The sequence below is a fragment of the Pteropus vampyrus genome, unplaced genomic scaffold (assembly GCF_000151845.1).
Source record: "Pteropus vampyrus isolate Shadow unplaced genomic scaffold, Pvam_2.0 Scaffold287, whole genome shotgun sequence".
In the NCBI taxonomy this organism is placed as follows: domain Eukaryota; kingdom Metazoa; phylum Chordata; class Mammalia; order Chiroptera; family Pteropodidae; genus Pteropus; species Pteropus vampyrus.
Genome location: NW_011889068.1, coordinates 1,519,527 through 1,536,125, shown reverse-complemented (window position 1 = coordinate 1,536,125; position 16,599 = coordinate 1,519,527). Strand labels below are relative to the sequence as shown.

General features: G+C 39.7%; 1 protein-coding gene and 1 long non-coding RNA gene across 3 annotated transcripts; one reads left to right on the top strand and one right to left on the bottom strand.

Moving 5' to 3' along the window:
• Positions 1-5,351: 5,351 nt before the first annotated feature.
• Positions 5,352-9,722, bottom strand: LOC111729878. Its single transcript, XR_002776440.1, has 2 exons — positions 8,348-9,722; positions 5,352-5,660 (listed from the first exon to the last, which is right to left on the bottom strand). It is a non-coding gene; the product is annotated as an uncharacterized LOC111729878 (long non-coding RNA).
• ZNF706 (zinc finger protein 706) lies at positions 7,839-16,226 on the top strand. 2 transcript variants are annotated; one of them, XM_011376191.2, is made up of 4 exons: positions 7,839-8,092; positions 11,383-11,519; positions 13,235-13,342; positions 14,011-16,226. In XM_011376191.2, exons 2-3 carry the CDS (start codon positions 11,385-11,387, stop codon positions 13,328-13,330), a joined length of 231 nt encoding a protein of 76 aa, XP_011374493.1. In that variant the 5' UTR covers positions 7,839-8,092; positions 11,383-11,384; the 3' UTR covers positions 13,331-13,342; positions 14,011-16,226. The 2 variants fall into 2 exon arrangements, with proteins under 2 accessions (XP_011374493.1, XP_023376787.1); XM_023521019.1 differs by lacking the exon at positions 7,839-8,092 and adding an exon at positions 8,450-8,469.
• The last annotated feature ends 373 nt before the right edge of the window (positions 16,227-16,599 follow it).

The window sequence follows — 16,599 nt, the reverse complement described above, 5'->3', positions numbered from 1 at the left end:
TGTATTTATTTACAATATATCGCATAGCATGATAAGTGCTAAGAATGAAAAGTTTAGGGTGCCATAAGAGCACTAAACCAGAGGAATCCTCATTTTGATGGTGGCTCAAGGAAGGAAGGCTTCTCTGAGAATGTGATATTTCAGCTAGAAGTTGAAGAGTGACTGGAAAGTAGCCAGAGTGAAGAAAAGGGTGTTAAAAAGATGGAAGAGCACATGTCAAGTCCCCAAGGTAGGGAAGAGCTTGGCTGGCTTGAGAAACTGAAAGACCACTGAGGCTGGGGCACGGCAAGATGGAAGATTGTCAGGAGTCCAGATGGGGCTTTGGGGACCACGATGAGAGCAGTAGTGGATATTATTCTGTGTGCTACGGATGACCAGTGAAGGGTTTTAAGCATGGAAGTGTTCTGAGTCGATCTTCATTTTAAAAAGATCATTCTGATTGTAGAAGTGATCATATTGAAGGGGAGCTGGAGAATTTCTCTACTTCCTGGTAGATTAATGCCCCAGACAAACCAGACGAAAGGTGGTGCCTTGGATGAGAATAGTGGCAGTAGGGATGGTGGAAAGTGAACAGAATCAATATATATTTTGGAGTAGACTCAACATGACTTGGCAATAGATTAGAAGTGGGGGCTAAGGGACTGAGAAGTTCCAGGGTTAACAACAAAGCTTGGAAAATGGTTATCCCAGTGGGTGGCAGTGCTTTTATTGAGGTAAGATAGACAGATGAGAATGAGATGTTGGCATGGTGATGGAGGGCATGTTAGAAATTCCATTTTTCATGATTGTAAATCAAGTTTAAAAAAATATATAATAGCTTTATAGAGATATCATTCACAGAAGATACAAAGCAATCAAAGTGTGTAATTCAGTGGTTTTCAGTATACTCATGTAGTTCTGCAATCATCACCATGATCAATTTTAAAACATTTTCATAATTCAGAAAAGGAAGTCCATACTCATTATCCATCTCTTCCTGTTTTCCCTTAATTCTCCCAGCCCTAGGCAAGCACTACTCTATTTTGTCCCTATAGACTTGCCTAATCAGGACATTTCATATAAATCGAATCATACAATATGTGGTCTTTTGTGACTGGGTTCTTTCATTTAGCATAAAGTTTTCAAGATTCATCCATATTGCAGCATGTATCAAAACATCTTTCCTTTTTATGGCTGGATATTTTATTTTATGAATATACTACCTTTCAGTTATCAATACATCAGTTGATGAACATTTGGGTTGTTTCTACTTTTTGGCTATTATGAAGAGTCAAAATGGTGCTTTGAACATTCAAAGTTTTTATATGGATATGTTTTCATTTCTCTTGGATATACATGTATGATTGAAATTGCTGGGTCATATGGCAGCTCTATGTTCAACATTTGAGGAACCACCAGAATGTTTTCCAAAAAAACTGCATCATTTTATATTACAAACAGAATATATGAGGGTTCTAATTTCTCTACATCTTCTCTAACATTTATTATTATTTTTCTTTTTATTATAGCCATCTTAGTGCATGTGAAGTACTCTCTCAGTGTTTTGACCTGCAATTCCCTGATGGCTATAATGGTGAGCATCTTTTCTTATACATATTGGTCATTTGTATGTCTTCTTTGAAGAAATATCTAATCAGATCTGTTGCCCATTTATTTTAATTAAGTTTCTTTTGTTATTAATGCTCTTGGTGTCATATATAAGCAGGTTTTGCTTAAGCCAAGGTCATGCAGATTTACTCCTATGTTTTGTTCTAAGAATTTTATTGTTTTAGCACTTAGATTTAGGTCTGTATAATCTGTTTTGATTAATTTCTATACATAGTGTGAGGTAGAGGTCCAATTTAATTCTTTTGCATATGGCTATCCAGCTCTTTCAGCACTCTTTGGTGAAAAGACTATTCCTTCCCCCATAGAATTTTCTGGGCACCTGTGCTGAAATCAAGGTGAATATTTATTTCTGGATTCTCAGTTCTATCCCACGGATTAATGTGTCTATGTTTATGCCAGTGCCACAGTATCGAATACTATAACTTTGTAACAAGTTTTGAAATTGGGACGTATGAGCCCTCCAACTTTGTTCCTCTTTTCAACATTGCTCTGGCTATTCTGGTTTAAGGAAATACACAGTCCTCCTCTGTGTGTCTCCTCTACTCTCAATACTTCACTACGACACTACTTCACTTCTAACATCAGCTAGCTATGTGGGTTTTCCAAACATGAACTGATTTTGCAACACCAGCTAGGTGTCCTACAATTTAACTCAATCGTGACACTATCTACCGGAAGAGAGCATCAGATCCCATGGCACTGTGCCTCCACCCCCACTTCAGATGTCAATTTCATGTCAGGTTGTTATCTATGCCTCTGACTGATCAGCTATAAATCAGAGGTTCCCGTGATCGCCTCCTTAGGTTTGATTAACATGCTAGAGCAGCTCACAGAACACAGAGAAACATTTACTTATGTTTAAACTGTTGTTATAAAAGATGTAATAAAGAATACAGATGAACAGCCTAATGAAGAGATACATAGAGCAAGGCCTAGAAGGGTTCCAGGTATAGGAGCTTCTGTCCCCAAGGAAATAAGGTGTGCCACCCTCCCAGAATGTGGATGCCCCATTCAACAACCCAGAAACTTACCAATTGATATCTTGTTCAAGAGTTTCTGTAGAGCTTAATCTCCAGCCCCCTCCCTTTTGCCTTCGCAGAGGTCATTGGGTGAGGCTGAAAGTTCCAATCCTCTAATAACTTGGTCTTTCTGGTGACCAGCCTCATCTTGAAGCTATCTAGGGCCCACATTAAATCACCTCATTAGCATAAATTCATGTGTACTCAAAAGGGGATCCTTATGAATGACAAAAGACATTCCTATCACTCGGAAAATTCCAAGTGTCTGAGAAACTTTGTGCCAGGGATGGGGACAAAGACCAAAAATATATTTCTTATTATACCACATCTGGGTTTCTTGGAATTACCAGATGAATTTCAAAATAAGCTTGATTTATGCAAAGATGTCAGCTGAGATTTTGATGGAGGGCACATTGAATCTGTAGATGTGATTAAGGAATATTACCATTGCCAGGGTTCATGGTATTGCTGACCTGACCCAGGAGGTTTGATGGTGTGAGGCCCAGTTGGAAGAATGCACAAGGAGTTGACATGAGGATGAAACGGCAGACACCAACTTTATTGTACGGAATGCACTTTTGTTGGGGAGTGCAGTCTGTTGCATGGGGCACGCAGTCTTGCACGCACTTCTCCTGTTCCCCTTTCTTGTGCTCCCCTTCTTTCCTTCTGCTCTCTCTTTCTCTTCTCCAGGGGACTGCATGGCTCCTCACATAGCAGAATACAAAAGTGGCATTCAGCCACATATGCGTGATACAATAAGCTGAAGTATGTTTACATATTTTCTAAGTCTGGGGTCCTGTTCCTAGCCGTGGGCCTGGATTACAGCCAGACCTTGGACCAGCCAAACCTTGGGCCAGTCAGGCCTTGGATCAGCCAGGCCTTGGATAACAGCCAGACTTTGGATCACAGCCAGACCTTGGACCAGTCAGGCCTGACACCCACAGTCATCTTTACAATATTACAATATTAAGTTTTTTGATCCATGAACATGGACCACCTTCTCACAGTCTTCTTTAAATTTCTTTCAATGATGTTTTTTAGTGTTCAGTATATATGTTTTGTATTTTGGGGGGTAAGTTTATTTCCAAGTATTTTATTCTTTTTGATGCTATTTTAACAAATCACATTATTTTTATGCTATTTTAACATCTCTGGAATTGAGGTATATTTTACAATCGACATTATGCCATTCAATTGGCAGTAACTTTTTTTAATCTTAGTGGACATAAATGTGACTTACAATTAATAGCTTCTTAGGTTCAATACCACATAGTATTAAATATGAAATGTCTATTAAACATTGAAGTTGAAATGAAAAGCATTTGGATATATCAATTTAGAAGTCAGAAGAGAGGCTTGAACTAGAGATAGGAATGGGGGGGGCGTGTCACCTGAAGTTCATTATTTAAAGTCACAACAATGAATAAGATTCCTTTGGGGAAAGAGTGTAGAGAAGACAAGAACCCAGGTTGCATTCTGAGAAATCTCCACAATACAGACGAAAAAAAAGTTTGTATGGAAAGTAACCTTACAGGGTGATCTGATCATAAATTCCTAACTGGGCAGGTCAGGTGGGAAGTCACGCCCCAGGCATATAACTTCTTCAGTAAAAGGTTTATTTTTGCCTAAGCAAGCCCTATTGTTACTGTGCACCTAGGTTAGCACATCTTTGAAATAAGCCATAACCAACAGCAAAAAAGCACATAATCTTAAACATGTCATAATCCAATCCCTGCTTTGCTTTTCCCCCAACTTAATGTAATCTTCTTTAAGTTCCCTTCTTAATTTCAAATGCATAAAAGAAACTGTAAAATTATTATTTTCAAGAGCATTTGCAATCTTGCTCTCCAGCATATGTTGTGAGTTTGGCTCAAATAAACTTTTATAAAAATTCTTTATGGGTTGAACGTTCTATCATCGACAACAAATAGAAGTTGAGTAGAGAAAGAAGAGCCAGCAAAAAGAAACATTTTTGTTTTGAGTTTATTGTGTCGACGTAAGAAACGTCCAAACCTATAGAGAATTTTTATGAGTTAATTTGAGCCAAAAGTGATGACAACTGCCAGAGAGCAAGATCTCAAATGCTCTGGAGAATGACAGTTAGCAGTTTCTTTTATGCATTTGAAATTAAGGAGGGAATGTAAGAAAAATCATTTGAAGGTGAAAGCATGGTAGGGATTGGATTACAGGATAGTTAACAAGATTTTGTGTTCCCTTGAGGGTGGTTAAGCCTCCCAAGGGTCGGAAAAAGGATTACTCTTGCATTTCAAAGGTGTGTTAACCTAGATGCACAAGAACAATGGACAAGGCTGGCTTTAGGCAAAAATAAACATTTTCCTAAAAAACTTATATGCCTGCGGGTGACTGACTACCCATCATGACCTGCCCACTTAGGAATTTATGATCAGATCACCCTGTAAAGTTACTTTCTGTCACTGGACTTGTCAATTTCATTACAAACCCCCTTTTTTTTTGTTCACAGTTGTCACTGCTGTTATTATTTGTTACTGGATGGAAGGACCTATGGGGCCAGGACCTCGTCTCTTTTATGCTCTAGTGAACCCTGGAGCTGAGAGCTTTACTACATTTAGGTATTAACCTACATGCCACAGATAAATTGGGGAAAGTGATTCAGAATAATCTATGTTTGAGAAGTAACATATTAACCACCAGCTCTTTCACCCCTGAAAACCGACATGAATACAAATAAGGAAGCCTCTGAAATCTTCAAAGAAGCACTTTAATCTGATTATGATTGATAGAAAACAGGTACATGCTTATTGCATATTAGCCTAAAGCAGGGGTCCCCAATCCCCGGGCTGCAGACTGGTACTGGTCTGTGGCCTGTTAGCAACTAGACTGCACACAGCACAGGAGGTGAGCGGCAAGCCGGTAAGCAAGCCAAGTTTCATCTGTGTTTGCAGCTGCTCCCCAGCGGTAGCATCTCCGGCTCAGCTTCACCTTAGATTATCAGGCATTAAATTCTCATAGGAGCACGGGTCCTAGGTGCCAGAAAGGTTGGGGACCGCTGGTCTAAAGGCAGAAGAGGAAAAACAGTCAGTAGAAGTATTGTAGCATTCATAATTAAAACCAGAAATTCATATAAAAATCCTTCTAAGGAGTTCATATCCCACTTGCTGTCACATTTCTATAACATAAGTAGGACACCAGCTGGTAGTAACACTAATTCATCTGCCTTTCATTTACTGTTTGCCACTTCACAGATGTTCAATCTTATCTATTTCTTTTTCATTTTTATTCCCTTTTATTTCAAATGCCCTAACCGTCTTATAAAATTACCATACTACCATATCCTTTGGGTAGTAGTTCTCAACAAATGAGGATTTTGACCCCCAAAGGACATTTGTCAATGTCTGGAAACATCTTTAGTTCTCAAAACTGGAGATGAGGATAAGGAATTTTGCTAAACATCCTACAGTTCCCAGGACAGTCCTCCATAGCAAAGAACTGTCTAGCCCGAAGTGTCAATAGTGCCAAGGTTGAGAAACTCTACCAATGGTGATATGCTGATATGTATATGAACTTTCTGGGGCAAAGTCTACAGTTTTTAACAAATTTTCAAAGGTGGTGTAACTAAAAAGTTTAAGAACCACTGGCTTTAATGGATATTTCATTTAGGCCTTGGTAACAAGTGACACATTAATTCTATTTCACAAGAGAAATCACCTCTGGTTAAAAAGACTCATTTCTGCTGGCCAGATTTCTCTGCCACTGTCCACTCTCATGGCTAAACAAACACAGGTCCTCAAAGTATCACGTCCACCCACTAGCCAGGTTAATACAATTATTATGGTTATGCCATTAATGATTAAGCTATAGTTTCATATGTAAATAAGTCCTGCTTTCTTTAGACATATCTAGTTCGTTTGTTCAATATCCACTTATTTAATGCCTACTATGTTTGAACACTGATAGGTAGGTACTGGGGTAAATAGTGATGAAAATGAGCTTACATTTGAGTCCTGGAAAGATATTAATAAAATGTAAACATGCAATTTAAAACTTCAATATGGGAGGAGGGGTGTATAAAGTGAAGGTGCGTATAAAGTGAAGGTGCGAGGAGCTGAAATAATGCTGAAAATGCAGGACTGCACAACTAAATCACTGCATGCCACCCAAATAAGCAGCTAACGACTTCCTGGCTATTTTAAACAATTCTGTAGTATCTATATCCCAGTCCAGGTAGCTGGAGTTGTATTTATATTCAACTCACGTCTGGACATTGACAGGTAAACTTGAGTAGATGCTGTGTGCAAGCTGAGATGGTCAAATGCAAAAGCTTCCTTTTTTTTATTGTTGCTGTTAGATCTGCCTAGAAATTATTGTGTGTGTAGAGGGTACGGGGGATGCAGACTAAAGCCAGTGTTTCAAACATTTCCAGATAAGTCACTGCAATCACCATCGCTCTTGGCAGATATTGGGAGTTAAATGTCATGGCCTGTAAATCAAGACACAAAAAATCGACTTAACCATTCCAATGGTAGCAACTCAGTACATTGTTAGTAGTCAGCCTAAACCGGTCAGGAAGGCCTAGCCAGCAATTTTCAGCGAGGCAGTGAGGCTTTATCTTGCACTCACTAAAACCCCGACTGGTAAAGTAACCCGGGTTTCCGTGGAAACGAGGTAAAGCGCGGCTGGTGAGAGAACAAAGGCTGCGCGGCCCTGTTAAAGGCCACCCCGTCCGCTGGCCTCACGGCGGGTGGGGGTGGCGCTGCGCACGGGTGGCGGGCTCCCGAGTAGGTGACCCTCACCGCCCCAGTGATCCTCTAAGGGCCCCTCCCCGGGCCGGTGCAGAGGACAACGCGAAGAAGGGAGGAGCGTGAGAAGGGACGCGGGGGCCGAGGTCCGGCTGCCGCCCGAGTGAGCGACTTGTGAAACACGCCGCAGGCTGTGGCCCGGCAGGACCGAGATCACGCGGCTCCTAGGGCTCGCTGAAACCGCCCAGCTAAAGCACGCGGGAGAGGAGGGGCGGCGGGACAGACGGCGACGTCTCCGGCCGCTTCCGTCCCGTACGGTGCGCCGTCGCGGCCAGGCCCGCCCCCTCGCGCTTACGTAACAAGGCTGCGCTGCCATTGGCCGGCGCGACCGGAAAGGGCCCAGGCTGGCGAGCGGGGCGGGGGCGGGGAGGAGGCCGCAGCAGGAAGGCGAGTGGGCGGGGGCTGAGAGGAGCGGGCGGGCCCTGACTGGGGCGATTGGGAGAGCTGCGCGGCGTGCGCGGGCACGAGGCTTGGTGGCCTTCCCCAAAGCTCAGGCGGCGGCGGGCGCGCGCGGCGGCGGGTGTGAGGCGCGGGCTGTTGTGCTCCCGGCTCTCCTCTTTCCCCTCCTTGGCGGGTGGTGGAGGCCGAAGCGGTGCTGGGCGCGCTCCCCCTTCCTCTCCCTCCGGCCACCTCCCCCGGCCCCTTCAAGCTGCGCGGTCTCTCCGACGCAAGACTGTCCCGGCCCGGGTGAGCGGCTGAGGGGGCGGCGCTGACGCCGCAGGACGCCCGGGAACCGGGGTGGGCGCTCGGCGGCGGGGTCGGCGGGGACCGTGGGGGTCACCACGGGTCGCGAGGGGCCCCCGGCCCACCCCGCCTCCCGGGGCAGCCGGGCCAGTCCTGTCGCGGCGCGGGCCGCGGGAGGGAGGGGAAGCTCGGGCGCCTGCCAGGCCCTGCAGGTGGCCGGGTCGCAGGCCGGCCGCGGGAGCTGAGCGGTAACCTTACCCCGGCGACAGCAGCTGGTCGGTTTCTCGAGGCCGGGGCTCGCCGCTGCGGAAAGGGCCGGGTTTCGGGCATCAGGGCCTTCATAAGGCACGTCTCGGGCCGGGGTCCGTGAGGAGTGGCGGGTAGGTGGGGGCTGTGTGGCCCTTGGTGACAGGGAAGAAGAGGAGGGGGCTCACCGAGGCGGGAGAGGCCGGTTTAGGAAGGAAGGTGGGCTAGGCTGCAGCTAGGGTCAGTGAAGTGTTGGGTGAGGTAGACCTTACTCTGCTGCTTTCATCTTCTCCTCTCCCCAAAAAGGATGTAGTTAAAAGCTAAGGTTCAGGATGTTAATTACAGCCGAGGCCTCTTCGTTTCAGATGGTTATGAAGAATAACCCTACTTCCTGGATCCAAAATCTTAACTCATTTTGGTTTTAAGGGAATCTTTGGGGGCTTTACTTGTTACCTCCTGTAAAGAGCTCCTCGTTTTGGAAGAACTCGTTATTTTTTCTACTACTACCCTCTCTGAAGCCCCCTCCGAAAAAACCACACTAATGAATTATATTAAAAACCAACCTTAGGTATTTGTTAATGACTTCTTGTCCCACAGTTTGTCGCAGTTAATCTAGGAGCGGTTATGCTTATGATTTTGTAGAAAATTCGATTGGCTTGAGAGCAAGTCCTTAGTTGAACTGTCCAGAAGCAGGTGGTTTGTTCGTTTGCATTTCTGCTTTCAGAAAGGAAATCAGTGTTGTGTGTTGTTCGAAGTTAGGGGCCTACCCCACTAATTTAGACTGATTCTGAGTCCTTTACCTGATATTAAGTTTTCTGTTTTCAAAATAAGGATAAGCAACTATAGTCTTAATTTATTAAAGCTTTTATGGCTTTTTTGTTACTGTTTTTCAAATGACAATGGAAAATGTGTTAGATCTGTTGTGTAATGTTATATTTCAGGAGAAATCCTAAATATAAAAGTTTAAAATAATAAGTATCTAATGACTGCTTTGTACAGGTTACTTCATGAAAATGTTATCAAAATAGCTAATAACTTCTAGATATCAAAGAAACTTCTGGAATCGTGGCCTGCCATTTGTTTTTTTGTTTTTTTGTTTTCAATGTAAAGCAATGAAGAGGTTACCCACACTATCAGTGTATTAACATACATAGGTAGCATACATTCATGGAAGAGTTCAGATGCATAAGAGAACTGAAGTATTCTAACACGAGGTACCGATACTGAGACGCAGATATTACTAATGTTATAAAACATTTGGATACATAGATTGAATACCTGACTGCAGTACTATCATCCAGATAATACATAGGTATTCAAATCTGTTTCCATGGGAATAGGTTTGTAAGCTGGCCATAACATTTGGACTTAAATATACTTAAAAAAAAAAAAATCATTCCATTTGACTTGGAATTTGATTTAAAAAATAGTTTAATCTTCAAGGACTAATACACCTGATGATATTTACCATTGATGGTACTGGAGTTTTTATATTAGGCCAGCATAGTAAACATTTTTGTAATTTTTTTAAAACTATACAACTGGCTTCCTAGAAAAGCATTGATCCTCTATATTTCATTTGACTTTCAGTTCAGCGTTTAATGCTAGAGGAAACTTGTCCAATTGGTATATGTTTTCAGCTTTTTTTATTTTTGGGCGACGCTCAGGTGTTTTCTGTGAAATGCTTTGACCTCATCTATTAATTCAGGAGTCCCCAACCCCCTGGGTAACATACCGGTACTGGTCTGTGGCCTATTAGGAACTGGGCCGCACAGCAAGAGGTGATCAGCAGGCAGATGAGCTAATGAAGCTTCATCTGTATTCGCAGCTGCTCACCAGCACTAGCATCACCACCTCAGCTCCACCTCAGATCATCAGGCATTAGATTCTCATAGGATCCAGTGGTCCCGGGTGCCAAAAAGGTTGGAGACCACTGCATTAACTAACTAGTTAGGGTTCCAGTCAGAAAAAAAAGCCAGCACACTTTTTTCTGGTGAAGTTGAGGTAGATCCATTGTATGCTCATGTCCTGCAGTGATATAAAAGTTTAAAATTTACAGACCACTGGTAATCAAAAGTGGGATTTTTCATTTTTGTAAAAGTACCCTTACTCTTTTTACAAGATTCATTCTCACCTGGGAACTTATTTCATAATTTGTTCAGCAATCCTACAAAGACCAATTTTTAAGAAAGATTTAGAATAATAGCACAGTAGTTTTTTGAAACTCAAGTACTTAAGAGAACGGTTACCATTTCTTACATGATCTCCTTTGGAGTCATTAGATGACAGCTCTTATTTCTGTTAAAGTTGTAAGAGTCTCAAGTCACAGCAGGAATACCGGAAGCGGAAAATGCTTTTGCAAAGTGACCAAACAAATGATTTTGGTAAACTTTAAAGATTACATAAAGTTCACAAATCTTAGGTGTACAGCTCAGTGAATTTGTACAAGTGTACGCACCTGTATAATCATTATCCAGATCAAGATATAGTAAGTCAGTCCCTCCAAAATCCTCCTCATGCCCTTTTCCCAGTCACTACCTCCCAGATTAGCTTTGCCTGTTTTGAACTTTATACAACATATGTTCTTTTTTATCTGGCTTCTTTAACTCTTGAGATACAGCCATGTTGTTACTTGTAACAATAGTTGTTTTTGAAATGCTGCATAGTATTTCATTGTATAAGTATACCACAAGTTACATAACCCTTTTAGTATTAATAGGCATTTGGATTATATCCAGTTTTAGAAACCAGCTCTGAACATTCTTGCACTGTCTTCTGGTGTACATGCGTTTGCATTTTTGTTGGATCTGTACCAAGAGTGGAATTGTTTAGTGATAGAGTAAGAGTAGACAACTACGGACAGTCTTCCACAGTGGTTGTACCCAGTTTATCCTCTAGTAGCATTGTGCATGAGAATTTAAAAACCCATACATTTTAATTAACAACTTTCTATAAAACTTAAGTCCAACTCTGAGGGTGTCATCATATTTAGATTTCTCTGTATTAGAGGAAATAAATCACACTAATGCCTTAATTTCTGTTTTTAGATATGGCTCGTGGACAGCAGAAGATTCAGTCTCAGCAGAAAAATGCCAAAAAGCAAGCTGGACAAAAGAAGAAACAAGGACATGACCAAAAGGCTGCTGCCAAAGCTGCCTTAATATATACCTGCACTGTTTGTAGGGTAAGGGAAACTGAAGGATGTGGGTTTCCCATGAACAATTCTTGCATTAGAGATCGGTTTGTATAGGTTAAATTTTTGCAGTCGTGGCAAAATAAATGTTTTACTTGAAATAGGAGAATTGAGATCTGGTTATTTTAGAAGTATATATGTATATTTAGAAATCTTTATTTATGATCTCCTCGAATCATCTTTATTCATCCATTCAACAAATGTTTTATTGAATAACTCCTGTGGCCAGGCACGATTTTCTGGATGTTGGAGAAAAGAAGTGAACAAAGCAAAATTCCTTTCCTCGTGGAGAATAGAATAAAGATGTCTTCTTAAGGGAAAACAGTACACTTTGAACTTTGTAAAGAAGTCAGATCTACATTCTTAGTTTAGAGCTATGTAAGATAGTAGTGAATAAGCCTCTGGTTATATAATTGGTGCTTTTTTTTTTTTCTTTCACTAAATCTGTAGTTAGGATGCATGCACAGAATTTATTCACATTGAGGAGTTTTACTAGAGTCAATATGTTTTATTAGATTTGAAGACTTGTCATAATAGCTGCTGTTGAGTGCTTACAATGTGCCAGGCACTGCTCCAGGTGTTTTACATGTAGGAGCCCATTAATCTGCACAATAACCCAATGACATAAAGTACTTTTATTATGTTCATTTTACAGAAGAATAAATTGAGTCGTGGGGATTAAATAACTTGTTTAGGGTCACCCGACGAGTGCCTAGAAGGGCTGGGGTCTGAACCCAGGCAGTCCAACTCCAGAGCCCACCCTCTGGCTCACTCTGCCACAGAAAAGTTTCCTTGAGTTCCAGAGTCTCTTTCTTGCCTGTTTAAGCTTACCACCCTTGAAGTTAGTGCGTAGATATACCAAAGGAAAAATACACATAGGTTGGTCCAGTTCATTTTTTTTTTCTGAAGCCCTGTACCTGAGTGGGATTGCTGTGGATAGGAAGGGATCTTGATAAGACATGATTCCTGGATTAATTATCCATTGAAGTCATTAGTAATAGAATAGAAGTTCCTAACTATGTAAAAGTTCTCATTAAGAGAGAGGGAATCTATTACTCATATTGAGCTTTGATGCATGCAAAAGAATAAAATGGAGCAGCTTCAGATTTTGTTTGGAGAGAAGCAGGGTAAAGTAAAATTCACTAAATTAGCTATGAAGAAGTACTTTGACCTAAAAGTACTAGAGTAGTTTACATATTTAAAAACTCAAACCGACAAAATACTTTTATGTTTTGTCTAATCATGCTAGAGAATAAATGAAAATCCTTTCCTAGGGAAGTCAGCGTAGTGTATTTGAGAGCTGCAATACCTAGTACTAGGTTAAAGCATATATCTTGGGCAAATTAAGCTCTAGGGTTTAGTTTCCTTACGTAATTTGAAGATAGGAACTAATTTAGATTACTATGAAGGTTCTGTAAGAATTCAGGTAACATGTTTAACATACATAATAAGAGTTCAGTTCATGCTACCTATTTGCTGTTAATCAAGTAATCAGAATACTTCATCCCCTGTGATCCACCCCTTCATATGTGAAAAGTGGGAATCTTAGGAATATCTTAATTATCCTTTTCCATATGCCAACCCTAGTTGTAGGAATTTAAAAGTGTTTTGTAATTGTCTATCATAAGCAGGCTCAGGATTTGAAAAGTTTACACATTTTTATTTCATGAATGAGGTTTAACTTTTCATACAATTTTTTAAATTAGACACAAATGCCAGACCCTAAGACCTTCAAGCAGCACTTTGAGAGCAAGCATCCTAAGACTCCGCTTCCTCCAGAATTGGCTGATGTTCAGGCATAAAGTTGTTTACAGGTAATTGACCGTTTTTCTCTTTGTTAATATTAGAGTTGTATACAAAAGCAAAATTGTCTTCTGTAATTGTGAAATTGATTTCTACCTTTTAGCTGAGACTATTGCTTCCCCTTTTTAAGTTGTGCACCTTTGCAATGGTTTGAAGTCCGTTTTCCCAGACTGTATCCTTCCAAAGCCTTTAAAACACCCAAGTTCTTACGACTATAGCCAAAAATGTTGGGATGGGGCAGGGAGATGCTAGCCAACTCGTCCAAAAATGGAAGAGACTTAGCTACCTAAAGAAAATAACTATTACAAAGGAGTCGAGGATCTTGCTCCCAGAAATGATGCTTCTAACTGGATTAAACTATAGGGCAAAACGTAGGTATACTGTATAAACCTGCAGTTGCTTGAAAATCAGTTTACATTTTCTGTGTGGTTGGGTCCCCCCCACACACACACAACCAAATGGTTTTGATGATGCTGATGGTGTGTGTATGTGTGAGAATTATTTCTTGTTAAAGTAAATTACTTAAAGTTCTTTTGTTTATAAAACTCTGTTTGCAAATTGATCAGATTAACTTGATAGCTTAGGTATATTGTGCTTTCTTTTTTAGACATTTAAAATGTACATAAGTTACATTTGTGCAATGTTTACATTCACTGAAAATTTTTCTTATGTTTTGTAGGTGAATTCATGACACCTTTGACTCTTCTACTGTCTCAGACCTTAGGTAACAAACCTGCAGCTGCTTTTCTAACAAACTGTTGATCAGCAAAAATAAAGGGGCTACAGAAACACTCATTTTTATGCTGTTCCCTTTTGGGCTTCATGCAAAGACAATTCTGTGTAAATGTACAGTTGACTCTGATTTGGAAATCTGAAAACCAGTCCATCCTTGTTATAAAAAATTTTTTTACAATTGTAATTATATTGATGTTCATATTGTGTAAAAAAAAACTCATTTAATAAAGTAGTACTTTGATTTTACAACATCACAGGATAAATGGTTCTAGAAATTCTGTTCTCATTTTCCACATCATTTGCCTTATAAAAATCTAATGAATTCATCAGTTAGAATTGCAAGTGCAATTTTTATCTCCCTTTCTCAACTCAGTAGCAGGTTAGTTAGTTAAACCAGAGCAGTCTCATTCATTAAATTTGTGTACACAATTTAATAGGCAGCTGCTGATCTAGGTGAAGAATGACTTACCTGCTGCCTTAGTATATTGCGATCATGTGTCTTTCCCCCTCCCTGATTGTTTCCTGTGTTTGCGATTGGAATATTTCAACTTGCCACATGACCTGGCTATGGCTGCCAGCCAAATATACCCTGTAGATAAGTGATAAATTCCTAAAGCGGTTGGATTGTTAGCCCTTCTGAAAAATTAGGTTCTGAAATGTATGCCATAATGAAATAATTAGTAAGCCTATCATTTATTACAAAATACAATAGAATGTATGTGAACTGGTAAAGATCTATCTTTTATAAATTATGCTGGAGTCTTTGAAAATTCTTCAAGTTCTTTAATTTGAAATTGAAACTCATAATTTTGAAGGCGTTTTGGAAGTTATTAACAATTTGACGAATTCTAGTTTGGATTTTGCATTAACAAGAAGATTGGAATGATTTGTGGCTGGGTCATTTCCCAGAACCTTCTCTCTGCTTTCCTTTTTGAATAGTTGATTTTAGGAGTTTGCTTTGTGCTGGTTCCTAAAATCAAAGAGTTTGTACAGTATGACTTCACCTGAACTAGAAAAGTATTAAAATAGGCCAATATTCACATTCACTTGGCTCTGAGGATGGGGAAGTGGGTTGATTCAGATGGATGAGGTAAATTCTACCCAGTTAAAGGAGACTAATTTTAGGGTTCTTCTAATTTGCTTTTGTCAACTATTAACTTTACAAGTGAAACTGCTATTAACTCAATTTAAATTTTAAAGTTAATAGGAAGAACACTGAAATATTTACTGGTAATTGCTTAGAGCCACAAATCTGATCCTGTGGATTACAAAATGCATTTCCTCTTTCTGCTATAACTCATCACTGCATATGCTTTGTAGCTGTGCATATTCTGCCCACTTTGTCTTCACTGTAAGTTTAAAATACAATGTTTCCAAGGAAAAGCTTCAGTGGTGATAGTTTCTTAGCAACTCCTATTCTTACTCTTACTTTAAAATAGTCATTTTTTTTTCATGTATTTAATTTCCTACATTTCAGATTTAACATGTTATTTCCTTGTATGTTGATTATCAGAACATTAGAAGTTGCCTAATTGCTTGTGGGTATTACAGAAGTTCTGGCTAAATTACATTTAAAGGTTTTTTAAAGTGCTTTGAGCATATATATATATTTATGTTCAGTAACAAATCATTTAAAAACCATTCACAAGTTTTGGTTTAATTTTTTCATTTGTTTTACCCTCATAATAAAAGCTTCTTTGTTCTTGTATTTAACCCTTATTTATAAGCAGCTGAACATCATATTTAACTCTATATCTCAATGATGGGGAAATAGCTGCATTGATCTTGCATAAAACATTAATTCTCATACTCCAGGTGAGGATTATTAGTACAATCCCCTTCTTATTGTGTTTCAGTTGAATCTGCTATAAGGGGAAAATTAAAATTCTTAAACATCCTTGTTATTTGGAGATTCTTTAACAGATCACAGCAGAGTTTGTTATGGTGTCTGCAAAGACTTGATAAAAGACGCTGAGAAAAGACGCTGAGAGAATTGGTCCATTTGTATTCTGTATTTCTATTAGTTGCCAAAAAGAATGGGGTTAAGATTAAATTGTTTCCATTCTCTTTCATATGGATCTATATCCCCATGTTTAACTGACACACTGGAGGCTCAGGTGTGTGCTGTAATGTATTATTAAAGAAGATATTAAAACGAAACTAGTCTAATTTCTTCTACATTTTAGTTTTATATTGCCTCTTCACATTTTTTTTTTCGTGTCTCAACTTAGAATTGTCTCTTGAGTGTAGAGCTCAGTACTTCTAAGGATAGCAAGAGACATCTTTGATTTCTCATTGTTTTTCCTGTATGTAGTTTTTCTATTTTGGATCTATAGAATATTACTGAAAATGAAAGGAAGAAGGTTGTTCAGAAACCTCGCTCTATTGAATAAGTATACTAAGTTGTTGAAAGAGGGAAGTAATTGGCTATTAATATAAAAATACTAAAAAATACTTAGGTCAGTTAATTGGATGGATGTCTTTTATGACACTCAAATTTGAGATAACACTTTTGCTTTTATATTAAAAATAC